The sequence below is a fragment of the Podarcis muralis genome, chromosome 1 (genome assembly GCF_964188315.1).
Source record: "Podarcis muralis chromosome 1, rPodMur119.hap1.1, whole genome shotgun sequence".
Taxonomy (NCBI): domain Eukaryota; kingdom Metazoa; phylum Chordata; class Lepidosauria; order Squamata; family Lacertidae; genus Podarcis; species Podarcis muralis.
The window spans coordinates 127,705,259-127,725,931 of NC_135655.1; the positions used below are offsets into that span (position 1 = coordinate 127,705,259).

Sequence of the window (20,673 nt, forward strand, 5' to 3'; positions counted from 1 at the left end):
TTGGTCAACTGGAGGAAAATAATGGAGAATATGAAATAGCAATTTGCTATTTTTTGAAGGCTCTGATGTTTCACCCCTAGTGTCTGCCCTAGTGTCCTGCTGTGGAAGAGAATTTAACAAAAAGAAACCAGATACTATTGACTACTCAACTGCAAATAAGGGCCAACACACTAATACAAGAGGCATGGTAGACCTTATATAAAACGTCTCCCTTTTAGTTTTCCTCACCACTGTTTTTGACTTTTTTAAAATAGCAGCAAATCAGGAGCCAACTCCCAAAGGGAAAGGAACCAATGGATCACATCTGCCTTCAACATCCTTCATAAACCATTTTTTTAAATGGTAGTGGAAGCCGTATTTAATCTGGGACACATAATCTACATATGAACAAAATCACACATTTTAAATAAATTGTATTGTTCTTGAGAGTAGGAAGGGAAATTCAAATCAATTTCCCTCCATATAAGAGTTCCTCCAGTAATCCTATAGCTGTAGCATATTATGTGAAAGGAATGTTGAGACGGAACTTCTGTACAACACATTTAGGATGAACACTTCCTTCATTTGAAATTTGTAGTGCATATATAAAGACTCTCATTGCAAACTGGTATGCTACTTTGAATATTTCCACTGAAGTTGTTCCAATAGAAGAGTGAAGCTTTTCTTCTCTTTTTGTTCCAAAAATAACAGATGCTAAACTGCTGATATTTATGCTGCCAACAAAGCTGTGAGCCAAACTAATATTTCAAGATCGTTACTGATCAAAATTCCTCTCCGCTAGTTTATTATAAATTAACAAAATAAATAAATCACTGCTGATGCTAAGCAACAATAATGAAGACACAGTTTCAAAACTTTGCGCATATTCAAAATGTAGTATTTTGAGATGTAGAATACTGCCTCCTCTCAAGCCAATTACCACCATGCTGTGAAGCAGACTTTATCCTGTGCCTATAGGATTTTTAACTAACAACTGTGGTTGAAACACCTTTTGGAAACCAGCCTTTTGGAGACCACTGATAGCAACATAGCAAAGAGGAAGATCTCTTCATAGACAAGACTGCTTGTCTTTTTGCAACACTGCTGATTAAAATGGAATTTGAATCCCTGAAAATTGCTTGACCCTGCCTTAATCTTTCAAATGCATCATCAAAAAGGACAGGACATTATCTCTATCTATGCTTCCTTGCCTACTGATCTCTATTCCACAAATAGATGTCTACAACATGCTCAAAAGTAAAAAATTCTGCAAAATCTCAAACATCAGATTCAAAATGCAGCATGTAAATTGAGTAAATATGCAAAGTAAGCAGATCTGCATAGACTATTTTCCAGCAGCATGCATGGATTTTGGCACAGGAGAACTCTACCAATTAAAAGTTAATGGGACCTTGCAGTGGTGGGAATAAAATAGAGCTTTGCATCACGTGATACGAAGTGGAAACAGCCAAGAGGAATTCTGAGTCAAAGGAAGAACAAAAGGGAATAGCAGAGGAGAGCAAAATAGTCCCGCAAAACAGGGGAGCTTTGTTCTGGATGGAGGATAATGTATTTCTCTCAGCCAAAATTATGAAATAAATTCACCTGGGGCCTTTTCTGTCACAGGATATAAGTTAGACTGATTCATCTACTTCACTACGATCTACTTATGATGGCTGTGGATATCCAAAATTTCAGGTAGCAGTCTTTCTCAGCTCTACCCGGAGAGGATGGGGTCAAATCTAGACCTTCTACATATCAAGCATTTGTTCTGAGAAGCTACAAGCAATCTCTTGACTAGTCTTCCTGGAGCAGTGAGTGTGGAAGCTATAGCCCCAAAATAATCTGGGTGGCGGTGGTGGTGTCATAATTCCCACCATCCATGACCACTGCCTATGCTGGCCTAGACTGATAAGAGTTGAAGGTTCTCAACCCTGTCCTGAAGTGCCCTTAACAAGATTTTCCTCATACATGATGTTGTATGGAACTCTGTAAAGCACCAATATTGAAGAAGACAGTACTGAATGGAAGATATGCTGAAGTAGATCCCCGTGCTTTGAGCAGGGGGTGGCCTGGCATACATATTGGTGCTTTTCATCTAATGCGAAACAGCAACATTTTCAAAATGCGTTGTACCGAAGCAAATTGCCAAAACAGTCTCAGTAAGCTGCATGTTCCCAACAGTCCATGACAAACTCAGAAACAAACTGGGCTAACATCATGACTCGAAGTCATTTAAAGAAGACTGAATATATATGATAGAAATAAAACAGCAGATTGTTATGGCAAGACTAACAAATATATTATGGCATAATTATTTGTGGACAAGAACTAGAGTTCAGCACCTGATGAAGAGGACTCCAGTACATGAAACCTCATGTCATATTTGTGGTCTTGCTATTAGACCATGTTGTTTCTGTATGCATACAGAGGCATGGCTATCCCTCTGGAAATGGTTCTTATGGAAGACATTCTCATATTACTTTATTTCCACAAGTTACTGGAGAAAGAAAAAGAGTAATTTCAAATTTTTGTACTCAGGAGAAGCTTTCCCCCACTCCAAAAGTCACTGCCCCTACAGACTTCTAAACTGAAGTGCTTGACAATTATCACTAATCTAAGAGTGCAAGACAGATTCTGAGTAAGTCAAAATACTTTATATAAAGCTACATGAGAAATTCAACTGTGCTGATAAGTTAACATGTTCAGCTACTGAATTTAACAGAACGTGGGTTTCTGTATTTATTTCAGTCTAATTCTGGAACATGATATTAACGGTAGTTTTGAAATCTCTTAAATACATACTCTTCTTTTTAGCCTGTATCTACATCTTCAAATGGACTGATCCTTAGGCAAATGCCCTCAGTCAATTACTTTTATCTATCGTAATTACATAGAGTTGTCATGTCAAAGACCACATGGAGGCTTCAAAATTCATTTGTAACTGAGAATGTTAAGGATCAGATATGATTGCCATCTCACCAAGCACGAGACTGAATGTTCTAGGCAGGTATGAATGATGTTTTATCGAGCCATTTCCTCTCGATGGTTTTTATCCTTCCTTATATTACTGCTTCATTGCAAAGCCTCACGGATTAGGAACAAATATGGCATTTCACCCCTCAGTCATTGTCTTGTTCTTCCCTTTAATTACAGATGATATTGATGGCTCTTAGGTTTTTCTTCAAGCCATGTTTCATGTAAAGTAGAGCTGAACTACTAGGATTTTTCTTCCCCAGGAGATGGAGCAAAAATGCTATATTGTCTGAAGTTCAAGAAGCATCAGACGGGTGATGGTTTGTGAACAGAAGAGCCCTGCAAGTTCAGACCAAAGGCCTGCTTGGTCTAGCCCATAGTGGCCAACCAGGTGCTTCTGGGAAGTCTGCAAGCAGGACATGAGTGAAACAGCAAATGGAATTCAGAATCCTACTCTGATATTGGAGGTAGAATACAGCGATCAAGACCGCGATGGCAGCTTCACCCAATGGTCTATCGCGAGCAAAACCGCCACTGCTCCTGAGTCCCTCTGCAGTGCTGCTATAATAATAATAATAATAATAATAATAATAATAATAATTTATTATTTGTACCCCGCCCATCTGGCTGGGTTTCCCCAGCCACTCTGGGCGGCTTCCAACAAAGATGAAAAATACACTAAAACGTCACATATTAAAAACTTCCCTGAACAGGGCTGCCTTCAGATGTATTCTGAATGTCAGGTAGTTGTTTATCGCTTTGACATCTGATGGGAGGGCGTTCCACAGGGCGGGCGCCACTACCGAGAAGGCCCTCTGCCTGGTTCCCTGTAACTTGGCCTCTCGCAGTGAGGGAACCGCCAGAAGGCCCTCGGAGCTGGACCTCAGTGTCCGGGCAGAACGATGGGGGAGGAGACGCTCCTTCAGATATACTGGACCAAGGCCATTTAGGGCTTTAAAGGTCAGCACCAACACTTTGAATTGTGCTCGGAAACGTACTGGGAGCCAATGTAGGTCTTTCAAGACCGGTGTTATATGGTCTCGGCGGCTGTTCCCAGTCACCAGTCTAGCTGCCGCATTCTGGATTAGTTGTAGTTTCCGGGTCACCTTCAAAGGTAGCCCCACATAGAGCACATTGCAGTAGTCCAAGCTATAAGATTGCTGTTTAAAAAAGACTCATTTTGCCCAGAGAGTCAATACAGATTCTGTCACCTTGACTTATACCTTATACTTATACCTCTGAGCAATTAAACAAGTGGCTTAGTACTTCATTGCAGAATATGCATGTGAAAGGAAGATGTCCAAGATAGACAGGAAAGTACCAATTTTCTCTAGGAAATATTTAAAATGAGTAATTCTTGCCAATGCATGGTGTTTATTAAAACATGTTTTACAAAAAGGCACCGAGGCAGGCTAATGAGTTGCATTTTTAAACCCTGAGTAACTGTGAAGAATGAATCATACTGTACCTCACTAACTGGCTGTCCTTGTTGAGTCAAATCTAGTTCTTGAGGTCTTGTCACTTTATCAATGTCCAAGGAGTCCATACTGGAGGCTGCAGATGTGACGCTGGAACGGGAGGAATTGCTGATAGAACGGACTTCAGCATCACTCACAGTACCTGCTGAGGCTGTCCTCCTATGCTGGGTGGCAACTATAGGCTTGCTATCTTCCATTATAGGTTGCTGTGCTGCTTCATCCATACTCAGAGATGCCTTCTCCAATTGTGCCGTAATGTCATCCAGGGAGAAGATAGCATGTGAAGGCTTTGTCACCCGGCTAGATGACGAAGAGGACAATCCTTTCATACTACTGTGTTTAGCAGCAAGTCGTCCGCCACCAGATGGTTTCTGAGCCATTTTTCCTTCTGTGGCAAAGCGTTTCATTGACATGCTGTTTGCAGACTGTGACCCGATGCTGCTGAGCTCCTGCTCAATGGAACAAAGGTCTGCCATGAGCGCATCAAGATCCACGGTTTCGCCCTGATTCAAGGCTTCTGCAATGAATGACAAAAATATGATCCAGATTCTATCACAATACTCTGTTAAACATTCCACTGTTCTGATATCTACCGTATTTTTCGCCCTATAGGACGCACCGTCCCATAAGGCGCACCTAGTTTTTTTGGGGGAAATAAAGGGAAAATCTCGCCTTGCGGAGAGCTGCGCGAAGTCTGGGCGCGCTGAGCTCAGCGCCCAGCCTTCGGCATGTGCACCGACCCCTCTCGCTCTCCAGGCTTCAGCAAAAGCCTGCATTCGCCCCATAGGACGCACACACATTTCCCCTTCATTTTTGGAGGGGGAAAAGTGCGTCCTATGGGGCGAAAAATACGGTAATTTATTTGGTCAGTCTACAGCAGGAATTTTCAAATTTTCTCCCCTTTCCAGATTGACTTATTTAAATAAAATGACGTATGTATGTATGTATGTATGTATGTATAGAAACTGGATGTTTGCACTGTGTTCCGGGGGCATGTTTGAGGGCAGGAATAGTCAATATGGTGCACTTCAGAAGTTGTGGACAACTTCCACTGACCTTATTGGCCATGTGCATAGGCTCTGGAGGACCTCAGTTCTAGAGTGTAAACATAGGGAAGTAGCAGGGTATTTGACTCTCACTATTGGCTCCCTTAAACAGAGTGTGCCCTAGAACACATTCAATTTTACCACCAACTTGCCCTACATTGAAACTGTTATATTGTTTACTGCGGTTTTAAAATATAATTTAATGTTTCCTGTAAGCTGCCTTGGAAGGATTTACAGCCTAAAAGCAGCACAAATTGCAATAAACGCATTTAAATCGTTAAAACGTAAGAGAAAAGTAGTACATGACAGGTGTAATTCAAAATTGTATTTAGATTTACATCTTACTAGGTTTCAGCTAATGTACCATTTTGTTGTCCTAGTCACTCTCATTATAGTGACATTACAATTTGCATTTTATAAATTTTGCAACAGGGTTTGGACCGTAGAGTCAGCATTTCTTAAGAAAACAAAAGGAACCTGTTGAATCAATTCCAAGGCCCATCTAGTTTGGCATCCTGTTCTCAAAGTGGACAATTGGGTGCCTATAGAAAGCTCAAAAGTAGAACTTGAGCAATACAGCACTTTCCACATCTGCAATTCAAAGGTATATTGCCGTCAACAATGGAGGCAGAAAATAGCCATCATGGTTAGTAGTCACTGATAGCCGTTTCCTTCAGAAATTTGTCTAATCATCTTCCAAAGCCATCCAATTTGGCGTCCATCAATTTTTCCAGAGTTTAACTGTGTGGTGTGTAAGGAAGCCCTTTCTTCTGTTTGTCCTGAATCTTCCAACATTCAGCTTTACTGGAATGTTTAACAAGTTCATCCATTCCAAGTCCAACACTTCATTCAATAGTAAGATTCTTGGGGGGGGGGGGGGGGGGAGGAGCCAAATGGATTTTGTGCCCACTAAAAGTCACGTTAAGTGTCCTTTACAAACAGGTCTCATTCTGATACACACAATGTTTTCTGTTATTAGAAGAATTCTAAGTTTTAAGCATTTCCCCACCTCCTCCAGCTGAAAATGATTTGATAATGCATCTTACCATTTAAATTGTACATTGAAAAGCGATAGGAGAAGTTGGCAATATTAGTCTCCTGGCGAAGAGGGGATCTTTTCACTGGCTCCATGGGCTTATCTGTATCCAGACTCTAAACAAAACAAATTGGAGGCAGAATAAGCTACAACAGTGTAAAACATAAATCAGCATATTCAAACATGGGCAAATATATTGCTTTTGTATTGGTGCTATTTTAAAATCTTGTTTCCCCACCTTACATATGTTCAACAGAAAAAAAGCTACCAACATTTGATGGCACTAAGATCTACTCCATAGTATTTGCCCAATACACAACTGTTTGTGTGCCTTAACTATTTCAGTTTTACGTGGCAATATAAGACATTTTAGCCTGTATAGTGTTCATATAACAGTTTGAAAACAGGTGCATTTGTTGCCAGTCTGTTTCTGGGCATAAGTGAAGGTTTAAACTAATGTTTAAAACTATAGCAAACTTAGTCCTCAAATATCTGAGAGACCACCTCTGCTTAAGATCAGCAGGGGGCACCCCCTTGATAGTTCCACTGCCCTATGAAGCCTGAGGTGTTGGTGACTTGGGACAGGGCATTCTCTGTGTCAGCCCCTACATTGTGGCATTCCCTACCCACCAAGGTGCACACGACACCTACACTGTACAGTTTTTGTTGCTCAACTCTTTACCCTGGCCTTTGACACATGAAGTGTATATTTTCAGGACCCACCCTATTCTTGTGAGTGTAACCAAAGTAGTTTCAAAGTTGTATTTTACATTGCTGTGACCCACCGTGGGACCTTAGGGGGACAACTGGGTATTAAATCCAATAAATAGCAGAAAATGAGGAGCATACAAAAAGACAACTAAAATAATGCTTAAAACTAAATTTAAGTTGTTGGGTTTTTTTAATTGGAATTTATGCATAGAAACACTAATCAGCCTGACTAGTGTTGTTATTTTGCTGAGTTGGTAGTGCCGAGATTTTGTTTTTCTCCATCGTCCATGCCATCTAAAATCGGAATGTCTGCAATTGCTGTATGTAATGATAGCTTTAGCAGAACCCAAGATTTGTAAGCATGCAAACATGCTTATAATTTTACAAGTGCATCATTAGTTTTGGGCAGCTGTCATACATCGAATGTCTATATTCCATGTCCATGCAACTTATTATTATTTATCAGAAGCAAGCAAGGAACTTTGTTAAGTTCTAATATCACAGATTTCCTAAACAAATCTAAACTTTTCAAACACATAATCCTACCATCTTCTGCATCAAGTCCTTAGTCATATGGCAATAAGGTAAAGGTAAAGGACCCCTGGACAGTTAAGTCCAGTCAAAGGTGACTATGGGTCACCTCGCTTTCAGGCCGTGAGAGCCGGCGTTTGTCCGCAGACAGCTTTCCGGGTCATGAAGCCAGCATGACTAAACCGCTTCTGGTACAACGGAACGCCGTGACAGAAACCAAAGTGCATGGAAACGCCATTTACCTTCCCGCCACAGCGGTACCTATTTACCTACTTGCACTAGTGTGCTTTCGAACTCCTAGGTTGGCAGGAGCTGGGACAGAGAAACAGGAGCTCACCCTGCTGCATGGATTTGAACCGCCAACCTTCTGATCGGCAAGCCCAAGAGGCTCAGTGGTTTAGACCACAGCAATATTACTGCATTATACAGCAAAATGTGGCTGTGCATCTGACAGGTCAATAGACAGCTCTGCTACCTGTCAGCGAGGAACTATTATCACATTACAAATGCTACCCGTTCCCTGCTGATATGGCTCATACAGTCAACGACCAATCTACTTTACTCTATAAATGCTGATCTCCTTCGCTGTGGAATAAGGAGAGTGGTATAAAGTTGACTTTAACCTGTGTGAGTTTGTCTAACTCCCCAAGCCAAGCTCCAAACATCTTGTCCAGATCCTGATCTTCTTTATCGCTATCTTCTTCCGCGCCATGATCAAGTTCTTCATCTGATAGCTGTTCCATCTAAAAAAGACAAAAAAGCAGCATTTTAAAGGTGAACGCTTTGTATGTTTTGAAGATTATATGACGTTATTTCAGAACACACTTATGCTCAACAACCTTCCTAATGTTTCCTTATAAGTGGATGACCACAACGATCAGTTATGTTTAAAATATTAGAGGGTCACTAAAAAACTGGTAAAAAAATTCCACAACTGTTATTGTGAAACATTTTCTTTCCATAAAAAATAGAACCTCCCTACTTTTTGCTGCACCCAAGTAACAAAGAGAAGCAGTTCACTTTGAAAATTCAGCACATGATAACTTAATTCCAGAAAGGGGGCTTTTGCTTCACAGCCTGACGCTTTGGACATATTCAAATGATCACAAACTAAAGCACTTATTTCCTCTCACGTCCCTAAACAGACGTCTTCCTGGTTTCATCAAACCAGTTTGTCATGACATCTGAACCACCAAACTGTGGTTTGAGTGATGTCTCCAAACCAGCATCAAGTCACTCAAGGTCACTGTTAGTCTCTTCGAATTATGTTTGGAGGATCACAAATGTGATTTTGAATGAATCCAGCATGCCTGCCAATATTGCTGTCTCTTCAGTTCTTACTCAGTTGAAAATATGGCTACAGTTTTTTTGGTTTTTTAAAATTACTGCTCAAGGGTTTAGAAATTTAAATTGTTTCATCGATGTAACCCATGTATGAAGAGATTACTGTATTATGCTGCCTCCCTTACAAACTCTGCTCTCCTACAAATAATCCTGCTCATCACAAGATCTTGTGCAACAAAAAATTGATTAAAACACTGGCCATTGCTTTAGAGAGCAAATAGTTTTGTTTTCATATAAAATATCAAACAGTATTATGAGAAAAGCACACTGATGTTGAGAATAAACCCTTTAGCAGCCGAACAGCACAGTGGTAATATCCTGTCTATCAAGAATCAACCAAATGCACTGACCCAGGTAGAGAAGACAGCCGATAGCAAAGCTTTCCATCACAAAGTGTTTGGGTTTTTTTAATAAAAAAAAAGTGTAAAAAGGTTCCTGTATTTGACTTTGAAGCAAATGGCATAATGGTAGCTTTCCAACAGAGTTCGTTATAATAGGACTACACTTGTTTGTCCTCTTTTCAGGAGAAAGAAGCAATAGCTGGAGGATTGGGAAGTCATTGTTTCAAAATCACTCTTTCATAATAGGAAAAAAAAAAACCCCATTAAGATCCTCAGCATGCATCTAGCTGACATTTCTTGTGAGTCAGTGCCAGCAACCATTTTTGCACTGGAAAGGTCCAGGGAATTCAAGCTGACCACAAGTTGTGCAATATTACTCAATAAGAAATGCACTCTCCTAAATAGCAGAATAAACTTCTGCTCATAGAAATCCTGCTTATATAGGCCGCAGAGAATGCCTGGAAGACATCCTGTCACAGAGTTTAAATATTAGAAACTGTCCAGACTCCTTGAGTCATATATCCTCTATGATCTCTACACAAAATAAAGGCACAACAGAACCAGTTATAACTGAATGATTTTTATTTTTTTTACCATCTGCTTTCAATAAAGATTTTAACTGAATTATGGTGACTATCCAACAGGAAGGACAGTTATTTTATCATAAGACACAGAGTAGAATAAAAAGTTGGCAGATAAACTAGATATACACATATCCTAGAAACACTGACCATGTTAATATGGCGAGAACTCAAGAGAAAAGGACTACAAGACACACACACACTGCAACACAAATGACAGCAGACTTGATAGAGCACTAAAAAGGAAAAACACAGCCATTTGGGCGACCATGGCCTCGTTCACATATAACTGTAAGTCAGAGTTAAATAAACTATGTCTTGCTGGGAACAAGCAAGCATGCTGGTCTACACTGCTCAAATTGCTTCCATCTCCTCCTCTTGCCATGCTGGGTGGAACAAACCATTAACACTACATGGGAAATAGCATTTGTAGTTGCCTTCACTGACACAACTCAACAATTAACCATGGTTTTGTTGCAGAACCCACTTTTCGATTAAGATAGTATATATCAGAAAGAAATGAAAGCAGTTGGTTGGTGCATGATGTAGACAGGAAGGGTTGGATAAGCAGCAAGGATTCATGTTTCCTCTCTAGTCCACTCTATGGTGTCCTCCCAGACTACCCCATCACGAAGTTGTGAAGTGATAAAGTCCGAAAGGAACAGTATTGGGCAATTTATTTTACTGAAAAATCATAATCTTAGCATCACCTCAAGCAAAAGTGGTCATAATAAAGATTTCAAAATCCATATTGGGCAATACCCTTATTAGGCCAACCCAAACGCTGCAAAGCAACATGCAAACTTTCTTCAAGCCCAATGTCAAACAGTGGGTGGGTGGGGTGGGTGGGTGAGCAGGCAGTACCGAGGTGGCTCATGGTGAAGTCACAGAGTCTGCATCTGGTCACAGCCTCAAGGCTGAATGTGAGAAGAGGTGGCAGACATTCACATGAGGCTTTGTTGGCTACTATGCAGACTGTATCAATTGCTACTAGGAAGATGGAATATGAAATGTCTGACCCACATTTTGGGGAAGATAAAATGCTTTTATATTCCAAAAACAGGGGACAATATTCTGGTTGGCTGAAATGAAAATACTGTCCTCATACGGCTTCTGAAATGATCTCAGTATGTTTCTGAATTTATTTCTATTCTTGTTATTTGTGTTTTTAATCTTTACTATTGAGGCAACTTCCAATGCACTTAATTGGAAGTACAGTCATACCTTGGAAGTCGAACGGAATCCGTTCTGGAAGTCCGTTTGACTTCCAAAACATTCGGAAACCAAAACGTGGCTTCTGATTGGCTGCAGGAAGTTCCTGCAGCCACTAGGAAGCTGCGGAAACCCCATCGGACATTTGGCTTCCAAAAATAGTTCTCAAACCAGAACAGTCACTTCTGGGTTTGCGGCATTCGGAAGCCAAAACATTTGAGAACTAAGCTGTTCAAAAACCAAGGTACGACTGTACCCAAACAAAATTGTTCTTGGGTGCTTCAGATCTTAGAGCATGTTTTAAAAAGAGGTAATCTGACAAAATAAAAGGGAATGTCAAAACTAGTTCTATTAGACATATTAAATAAACAGATTTGGAAATCTAGACACAGCTGATTTGTAAAAATGTGTGTACTTTCTCATCTTATAAATCTTATAAATTCAATGTCAACATTCACAGCTAACCTGAAACACTGTTGAATTGACTTCAAGAATTAGTTCTTTCCTTGGAAACTGAAGATTGCATTGTATTACATTAAAGCATAGAGCGAGTTTACTTTGACTCACTTGAATTTAGCCTTCATTCAGGTCTGCCCAATTTAAAGTAACAGTCAGTACATTCTCTTTCTATGATGAGAAAGTTTAGAAATAACATCAACCGATTTCAGGAAATTTGAAAGGACCAATTACTCTGCAGATTTGTAGGTGAACAGATAACCTCAAAACTGCTAAAATGGTTAGCAGAAAGACCAGAAAGAAGCACATCTAAAGACTGTATAGTTAAAAAAAATGCACACAGTAAAATCTTTATTCATTCCTGCATCTTCCAAATCCTAATGTAACTGCTTGCCAAACTGATGAAAAGGAAGAGCTTAATAATTTAATTCTTTATTTCCTGGACAAGGACACCAGCCACATAATCCAAGGAATTGTTAGACCAGCAACAATTACTCTAATAGTATGCTGGCATGGAATTTAAAAAAAAAAATCTTAATGCATTTGAATTGCAGTTCTTCCTAGAGCAACACTAGTAACACTCCTCTATAAATTGATATTTTACAAGCCTCCTGCTACCACAGCGCTATTTCTGGTGCATAAAAGAGGAAGTTGAGGAAGGATGTGTTTGTAGTGAGCATTTCATTTTGTTTGAAGCAAGAGACAGCTGCTCTCTTGTCAGAAGAGTCTGATTATTGTCTTGTGGGAAAGATTCCTACAGCCAAGCGAGTAGTTTCTTCTTCTTAATTAGTAGTGTCGTGTTCATGAAAGGGAACACACTGCGCCCCAAATTTAGATAATAGTCAAGTTAATATTGGCAATCCAGCTTATAACGTTTAGTGATGAATATCACTGCTGTACAGATTTCCTCAAAGGAAACATTACTAAATAAGCCCTTTGTTCTCGCTTTCGGGAGCATTTAGACAAGATTTAAAATCTGGAGCGGGCAAACACACTGCTACCACTGACAAGCTGTGGCGCTAACAACATCTAGCCACCTGTCCAAGCTCCATTTCCCTGAAGGTCAGGGATTCACAAATACAGTTGTCAGAGGTGTCCATAAACTTAATTCTGAAAACCAGCAAGGACACGGCATCTAGTACACTGCATAATAATAATAATAATAATAATAATAATAATAATACAGTGGTACTTTGGGTTACATACGCTTCAGGTTACAGACTCCACTAACCCAGAAATATTACCTTGGGTTAAGAACTTTGCTTCAGGACGAGAACAGAAATTGTGCTCCGGCGGCGCGGCACCAGCAGGAGGCCCCAATAGCTAAAGTGGTGCTTCAGGTTAAGAACAGTTTCAGGTTAAGGACGGACCTCCGGAACAAATTAAATACTTAACCTGAGGTACCACTGTACATTTTTGACACCTGCTAGCAACACAAGGAGAAGACAGTACCTCTTTCAAAATGGTGTCATACTATATTTTGCACCATGATACACCATCAGTGTCCAGGGATACAGGGGAAAGGTTGCCATACACATAAACACACAGCCCATTACTCATTCCCCATAAAACCCTTTCACCAAGCTGCAGGTAGAAAAATGATGCTGTTACTTTACATCTATGGCACACACACAGCCAGCCAAGCAACACTTGTCACAAGAAACCATGACTGCTGCCAAACCTACCCAAAATGTGTTGATTCCTGTCTGAAGAAAAAGCACCTCTGTAACTTCTTGCCCTCACATTCAAAGCCGCTGCCAGACAGCAAATAATCTTGAAACCCTCACTTCTCTTAAAGTGCCCAAAAGAAAAGGGAAATATCTGTAAATATTATTGCTATTACAGAAACTTTTGCATTAGTGACAATGTTGGCTTCGTGTGATCTTCCCAATTAACACCATAAGCATATAACTATCCTGAGTATTCAGTATACAGGAGTTCATTTGCTGAGCCACTTGCAAGGAACCTCATAAAAGGGGGGGGGGGGGCAAAAAGGATGCTTTCCATATGTGGAAATGATGGTGTGTTTCCTTTTATTTAGAGAAATTTAATTACAGATATACTTTGGGCATGTGTCTTTCAAGGCTGGACTAATTAAAACAGAAAGAACAGACAAAACTATCTCAGTGTAATGAGAAAATTTAAAAAAATACTTAAGAAGCAGCAACATAAAGCATAAAATAAAATAAAATGGGAAGACCCCAAACCTTGGACATAACTGAGCTCCTAAGTTTCATATGTTGAGAGCAGAAAGCAATGCACATACCGTATTGGCCCGAATATAAGCCACACCCGCAAATAAGTCGCACCTTTAAAATTCAAGGGCAGAAGAGAAAAAAGACAATACCCAAATATAAGCCGCTCCCTTAAAATTCCGCAGGCACTCACACCTGATCCGTTTTACTGTATGTCTGTTTCAGCAGCGATATCGTAAAAGCCAATTTTTGTTAGGTCGCAGATTTAAGCCGCACTTTAACTTTTCACAGTTGGAATTTGGGAAAAAAGTGTGGCTTATGTTTGGGCCAATACAGTAGGTACACATATGCAGTTCCCCAGGTAACAAACAATGTTATTTGTGAGAAGTGGAACATGTACAAATCCATCAGTAGAAAATCTCAAGTTCACTGAGCCCATGGACTAAAGTATACTCTGTTTAGTATTTTTTAAAGACATTTTGGCAGGTAGCTACTCAATCACTGCAAGTTGTTTTAAAGTTTTCTATTAAGTAAAAGTGAACTTTGGGGCTGGAAAAAGGAGAGTGAAAACAAGACTGGAGATTGAAGCTATACAAGAGGTTATAATAGCACAGGTTAGCCAGATTACTATTTGTTAAATACCTGCACATTGGGCAATATACATAAATAAAATCAGTGCCTCCAGACTTACTATCTGGAGAAACAATCTGGTATGAAATAGGGAAAGAAGACTGAATGTTACGTAGATATTGCATCAAAATCACTTAAGTGTTGAACTGCAGAACAGTTGAGTGAGTAATTGCGAAGTAGGCAAGCCTTGTAGGCTAAAGAAGGAAGTATGGTCAGTAGCTGTAGAAAACAATTAGAAAAGTGGTTGAACCACGTATGTACAAGAGCAAAAGATTTCTAGAGCAAGGCCAAGTTAGGTAAAGAAGAAGGCAGCAACCAGGATTCAGGTATGGGCAAAGTGTTGACCTAACATGAAGGATGTTAAGGGTTGGTGTATTTTTTTTAAAAAAGTGGCAGCCTATAAGCTTTTCCAGTACATAAACAAGAACTGAAATTAGTTCAGGACAAGGCAAACAGTCTGGGACAGCCAAATAAACCAAATAAGGGAGACTTCTAGCAGTTTTACTTAAAGTGTGGCCAATACTTCAGCCTTAAGGCTTCCTAAACAGTTTCAAACAAGGAGCCTGTCCCTCCCCCACCTGCGGTCAAGCCTGCATCTTGGAAACCACTTTGGAGAAAGGGGCAAGACAGAGCTGAACATTTCAGGCTTTCCCTTCCTGCTAACTTCCTTCTGGAAAAACCGGGCAAAAAAAGAACACAAAAAACAGGCTGCACCTGCAAGACAAGAGATCACCACTTTCTTGCCAACCCCAGGTCTCTTTTCACTGCACCACCTAGTTTCAGTACTGACAGTGTGAGGAGGAAGAACAGTGGTTGGAAGACAGGGTGCTGCTGCCTTATACCAAAGCCATGTGGCGGCATACTGTCCACACCAGGGCTGGGGAACCTGTGGTCCATGAGTCTGGTGCTGGATTATCATCAGTGGAAGGTACCTCCTCCCTTTTAAGTGCAAGTATGTGTGTGTGAGAGAAGGGGCGGGGGTGGTAGAGGAATATATTCCAGAAGACCTGGACAAAAACCTCTAGCACTATACTAAACAGCACAACTGCATTTCAGTTTTTGTAATTGGTGTGTGCAATCGGCATCTAATTGAAAACAGATAAAATTGGGTGTCATCCACATTCTGGATCTCCAGGCAATTACTTTGGCAGCTGTCTTTTTGTGTGTGTTTGGGAAAGAACAGAACCCTGTAAGACCCCCAAAGGACACCTGCAAAGGGGGTGAGCAATGCCCCCCCAGCATCACCTTCTAGTTCACAGTTGTTTAGAATATCACTTTTTTGTCATTAGAAGTCTCTCTGTTCTAATAAATCAGTGATTTAAAGTAATTAGCCAGTTGACCAACACTCTAAAGTATCTAGGGCTGTATATGTGCTGGCCTAGACAATGATACAAATATCCTTGTTCTTCTATGGCTCTAACCATCGGTGGTTCTTCTTTTCAAACCTGCAGCTGAGAATGCACACAGAAAACCCTTCAATAGAAAGCTCGGTTCCCACCGCTTCACTCTTTGTGACAGAAGTAGAGAGCTAGACTCAGTCGTCTCCCCTCCCAATTTATTGCTAAGCAGTTGTGAGCAGGATTTTAGCTTTCAAAGAAGGGCTGTGTGTGCACAGCCCTGGCTGCTCTGCGTGTACTCTTTGCGATCAGCTAAGTTTAATTCAAAGAAGCTGGCTGCTAAAAATAGCAGCTGAGCAGAATGTGACTCAAGGCCTTTTTAAAAAAATAATACCGAAACTATTTGGTAAGCCAAATTTGAACAAAAATCCATGTCTGAGGTTATTGAGATCCATCTTAGTGAGAGGGTTTGAACAGAGTAATATTTTTTTCCTATGCAGCTGCCTCTGGGGTTAGGGGCGTTCACACTTGCATTTTTTGTAAAGTGTTCCATCAGCTCCATATGGGCTATGTGAAAACAAGTTCTCTGGGTACTTTGCAAACTTCCATATGAGTACAACCTATACCTGCAATATGCAGCTGCTGGTCAGAAGTGAAATATTTCCCCTGAAACTGAAGCTCTAAAATTAAGGTTCAGACATACAGAAATCTTAATCCAAAAGTCTTCACATCCAGGGGCTCAACAGCTGAACATTGACCTCTTAAGCATAGCTTGTCAAACATAATTTGAGAGTGCTGTTGGCTTTGCCAAGGTCCTATTCAAACATTAAGTAGGATCTCTGTTGTTAGAACATGTAAAAGCAGAATTTAAATGTGGAAGTGAACGGGCTGCATTATTTGCTTTCTTCAATTTATATTTCTGAACGTAGCCCGCAAAACTATAATACACAGAATATGAAAAGTATAGAAAGCAGCACATTTCAACTTTAACTACAGTGGTACCTTGGTTTTCAAACATAATCCATTCCGGAAGTCCGTTCGAGTTCCGAAATGTTCAAAAAATGAAAGCACAAGCCTCAATACGAAAAACTCAAAACGGAAGCCGCGTTTCCTGTTTGACTTCCGAGGCACATTTGAAAACCAAGGCACTAACTTCCAGGTTTTCAGCGTTTGAGTTCCGAAACAATCCAACTTTGGAGGCATTTGAAAACCACTGTATTCAGAAAGTTACATTACACTCAGCCATGAGAGCATATTAACAGACACTGGTTGCATCAGCACAGATGAGCTGTTATATGGGATGCTGCCCTCAAATTAATTTATTGATTAAATTTATACACCACCCTTCATCAAGAGATCCCATGGCAGTTTACAGAATAAAATAAAGATAAAACACAGGTAAATATTTAAGCCAATACCACAAAACAATAACCATCCTTCTCACAGATATAGTTAAAAGGCTGTAGGATATTAATCAGCCAAAGGCCTGAATGTTTTCGCCTAGTGTTTCGAGGACCCGATCCCCGCTTGGGGAATAAAGACACATGGACACAGTATGTAAGGTTAATGGTTAAGAAAAAGGCCACAACTTTATTGATTACAGTATGTGAGAAGGTATTGGCTTAGGCATTGGACCACGGAACATTAGACTCCACCCACTTGGAGAGGGGTGAGCCCAAAGGGGGTTTATTCACCAGAAGGTGGAGCCTGTTGATGCTAATACAACTATAGGCTCTCTCCTGATGTCACCGAGGGTCGTGCCATGGCCCCCCACCACACGGGCATCGGACAGGATCCACGACCGCCGGATTCCTTTAGCGGAATACCCAAAATTGTCGGGGAAGGCGATGGCCACACCTTGCCCCCCGAAACACCAACAACACATTCCAATGCCTAACCGCCAAATACCACGAAAGTTGTGACAGTTGCTACGAGGTAGGCGAAAAAAACCAAGAGGCTGGGCCAATTTAGCCAATTGGAAAAAACTCCTACCAGGCCCCCTGGTTAAACAGGGCGACCAACCAGAGGTCCATAGCAAAGTCTCAGGAAAAGCTAATCTAAAGGGAGTGGAGGGTGGGTGACTCGAAGAAAATGTGTGTGCAATGGCGGGGATGGCTGGCGTGGCCGCATTTGAACGGCAAGCCACGCCCCTGCCGAGCTTCCCTATTGGGTGCCCAACCGGGGAGGGGCGTGACGCGCCAGCCCTGGAGTTGAAGCAGGGGGCGGAGCGCCCCCTGCATGACGTGGGAATCGTCTCCCGCTCACAACCCCTCCCCTCCGGAAGGAGGAGAGGCCTTTTCGCCTAGTGTCTAAATTATAAATAATGAAGGTGCAAGGCGAACCTTCCTGGCGAAAGCATTCCACAAACCAGGAGCCACTACAGAAAAGGCCTGTTCTCGTGTTGCCACCCTTCAGACCTCTCATGGAGCAGGCACATAAAGAAGGGCCTCAGATGATGACCACAGAGTCCAGGACAGTTTATATGGGGAGAGGCAGTCCTTGAGGTGTTGTGGTCCTGAGCCGTTTAAGGCTTTATTGGTCAAACCAGCACTCAAAAGCTTCTTAGGCCAAACATTTAGCAACACTGATTAACAAATTGCTTATCTGTAGTAGACCTTAAAGGGATTTGAAAATGCTCCTCAAATCACTGCATGTTGTTCTTTCTCTTACTATAAAGACCTCACTGCCCATGTTCAATCTATTGCTAGCTCTTTCTTTTTACCATTCCTGGAATATAAAGAAGCACAATCATATTATAAATGCTACCTTGGTATTAAACTGACAATAAACATTTAGAAAACAAAAGGCACTGAGTTAAGACCACAGAATCTAAATCTTGAAGAAAAAAATAAAAATGAGCTATGTCCGTACACTCTGCAGCAAAGGAGCGATTGCAACAGTTGAAGAACAGTTACTTGAAAGAAATGTCCTGCTGAAATGGGATTTACTTCAAAGCAGATAAATTTAGCACCAGGAAGGCAGTATGAAACATATATATATATGTTTGTTGGTTTGTTTTTGTGTGTGTATGTTTGTATGTATGTGTATATATATCTGAAACATCCTCCTTATATTATCAGGAAGTTTAGCGGTGTAAATGATTTTTTGCCTGGCATTGTGCAGCAGAACCTTGTGTTCAAAGGGAATGCCATAAGATCCAGGCACTCTTGGAGGAAACTGATTTTCTTGATCCATTTCAATTAGGCCTGGTTTGGGCACAGAAACTGCTTTGGTTGCCCTATAAGGTAAAAGTTAAAGGAACCCTGGACGGTTAAGTCCAGTCAAAGGCGACTATGGGGTTGCAGCACTCATCTCGCTTCAGGCCAAGGGAGCCAGCGTTTGTTCACAGTCAGCTTTCTGGGTCATGTGGTTTCTAGCGCAACTGAACACCGTGACGGAAACCGGAGCGCATGGAAACACTGTTTACTTTCCCACCAAAGTGGTACCTATTTATCTACTTGCACTGGTGTGCTAGGTTGGCAGAAGCTGGGACAGAGCAATGGGAGCTCACTCTGTTGCACGGATTCAAACCACCAACCTTCCGATCAGCAATCCTTAAGAGTCTCCACTGAGACTCTTAGGATTGCTGATCGGAAGGTTGGTCTAAACCACTGAGACACCCACTCCCCTGTATGATGACCTGTCAGAAGAGAGATAGGGGAAATATGTTCCTGTTCATTCTCCTTTACCTTTCAGCAGCTTTTAATACCATCAACTGTGGTATCCTTCTGGAGCAGCTGTCCAAGTTAGGAGTGGGTGACACCCCTTTGTGGAAGTACTGGTCCTACTTGGATAGTCATTTCCAGAGGGTGATGTTCAGCCCCGTGAAGCCTTCAATGTGGGGTTTCTCAAGGTTCAATTTTATCCTCCATGCTGTTTAACATCTACATGAAACCACTGAGTGGGGTTATCTGAAGTTTGGAGTACATTGTCAGCAATATGCTGATGACACACAGCTCTACTTGCTTAGCAGTGGATGTGCTAAACCGTTGTCTTGCCTTGGTAATAGACTGGATGAGAGCCAATAAACTGAAGCTCAATCCAGATAAGACTGAGGCACTGTTAGTGGGTGGTTCCACAGACCGGATGAGATGGGAGGTTGCCTGCTCTTGTCGGGGTTCAATAAATCAGTTAAGTGAAATATATTGCAAATAAATTATTTAAAAACAGTCAGCTTAAATTGAAATATTGGACGGGATTTCCTGGGACATCGTTGTAATTGAGGGGGGATTATATCTTTTAGAAGATGCAAAGTCTATAAAATAATATGGCCTTGGTCTAGAAAAAGCCAGCTTATAAAGACTGAGCTTTCTAAAAAGCCATCAATAATAAACACCCTCTTATTCTTGCTAAATGGATCCTTTATATAAGGATTTAAGTGGCAATTATGTGAGTGTTCAGTTTTTTTAGATTCTCTGCCATGTGAGACATTGTTGGTTTGTACAATGTGGGTACTTATCCAGTAAAAGTCCAGAGGAGCTGCCAAATTCCTTTCAACAAGGACTCAGTATCAGCATTTCAACTGTGGTTTGTTTTTGTTTTTTACAAAGATGGACACAGTCTTCAAACTGCTACAATAAAAACATCTTTTCCTGCATACAGTTGTCATACTATATAATTATAGTTCATAACCACTAAGCTAAACCCAACAGCAATCTGATTCAATTCTGTAGTTAAGAAATACTGTTACAGTAACAGTTTTTGCTGAGCTATGGCTGTAACAAGTCTTAAAAACAAACACAAAGGACCATTAAAAAGGAGTGGGGAATACATGCCTTCCTCAGTTGCATTTGTATAAGCATATTCACCTGAATTTCTAA

At 40.9% G+C, this 20,673-nt stretch overlaps 1 protein-coding gene across 5 annotated transcripts in view; it reads right to left on the bottom strand.

The window, feature by feature from the left end:
* Positions 1-20,673, bottom strand: part of RAPH1 (Ras association (RalGDS/AF-6) and pleckstrin homology domains 1) — an 83,534-nt gene that overhangs the window by 36,081 nt on the left and 26,780 nt on the right. For all 5 annotated transcript variants that reach the window (XM_077918205.1, XM_077918199.1, XM_077918214.1 and 2 more), the window contains exons 2-4: positions 8,381-8,500; positions 6,526-6,631; positions 4,424-4,950 (exon numbers count right to left, since the gene is read on the bottom strand). In XM_077918205.1, the coding sequence (XP_077774331.1) occupies positions 4,424-4,950; positions 6,526-6,631; positions 8,381-8,500 (753 nt within the window). The remainder of the gene's footprint in view (positions 1-4,423; positions 4,951-6,525; positions 6,632-8,380; positions 8,501-20,673) is intronic.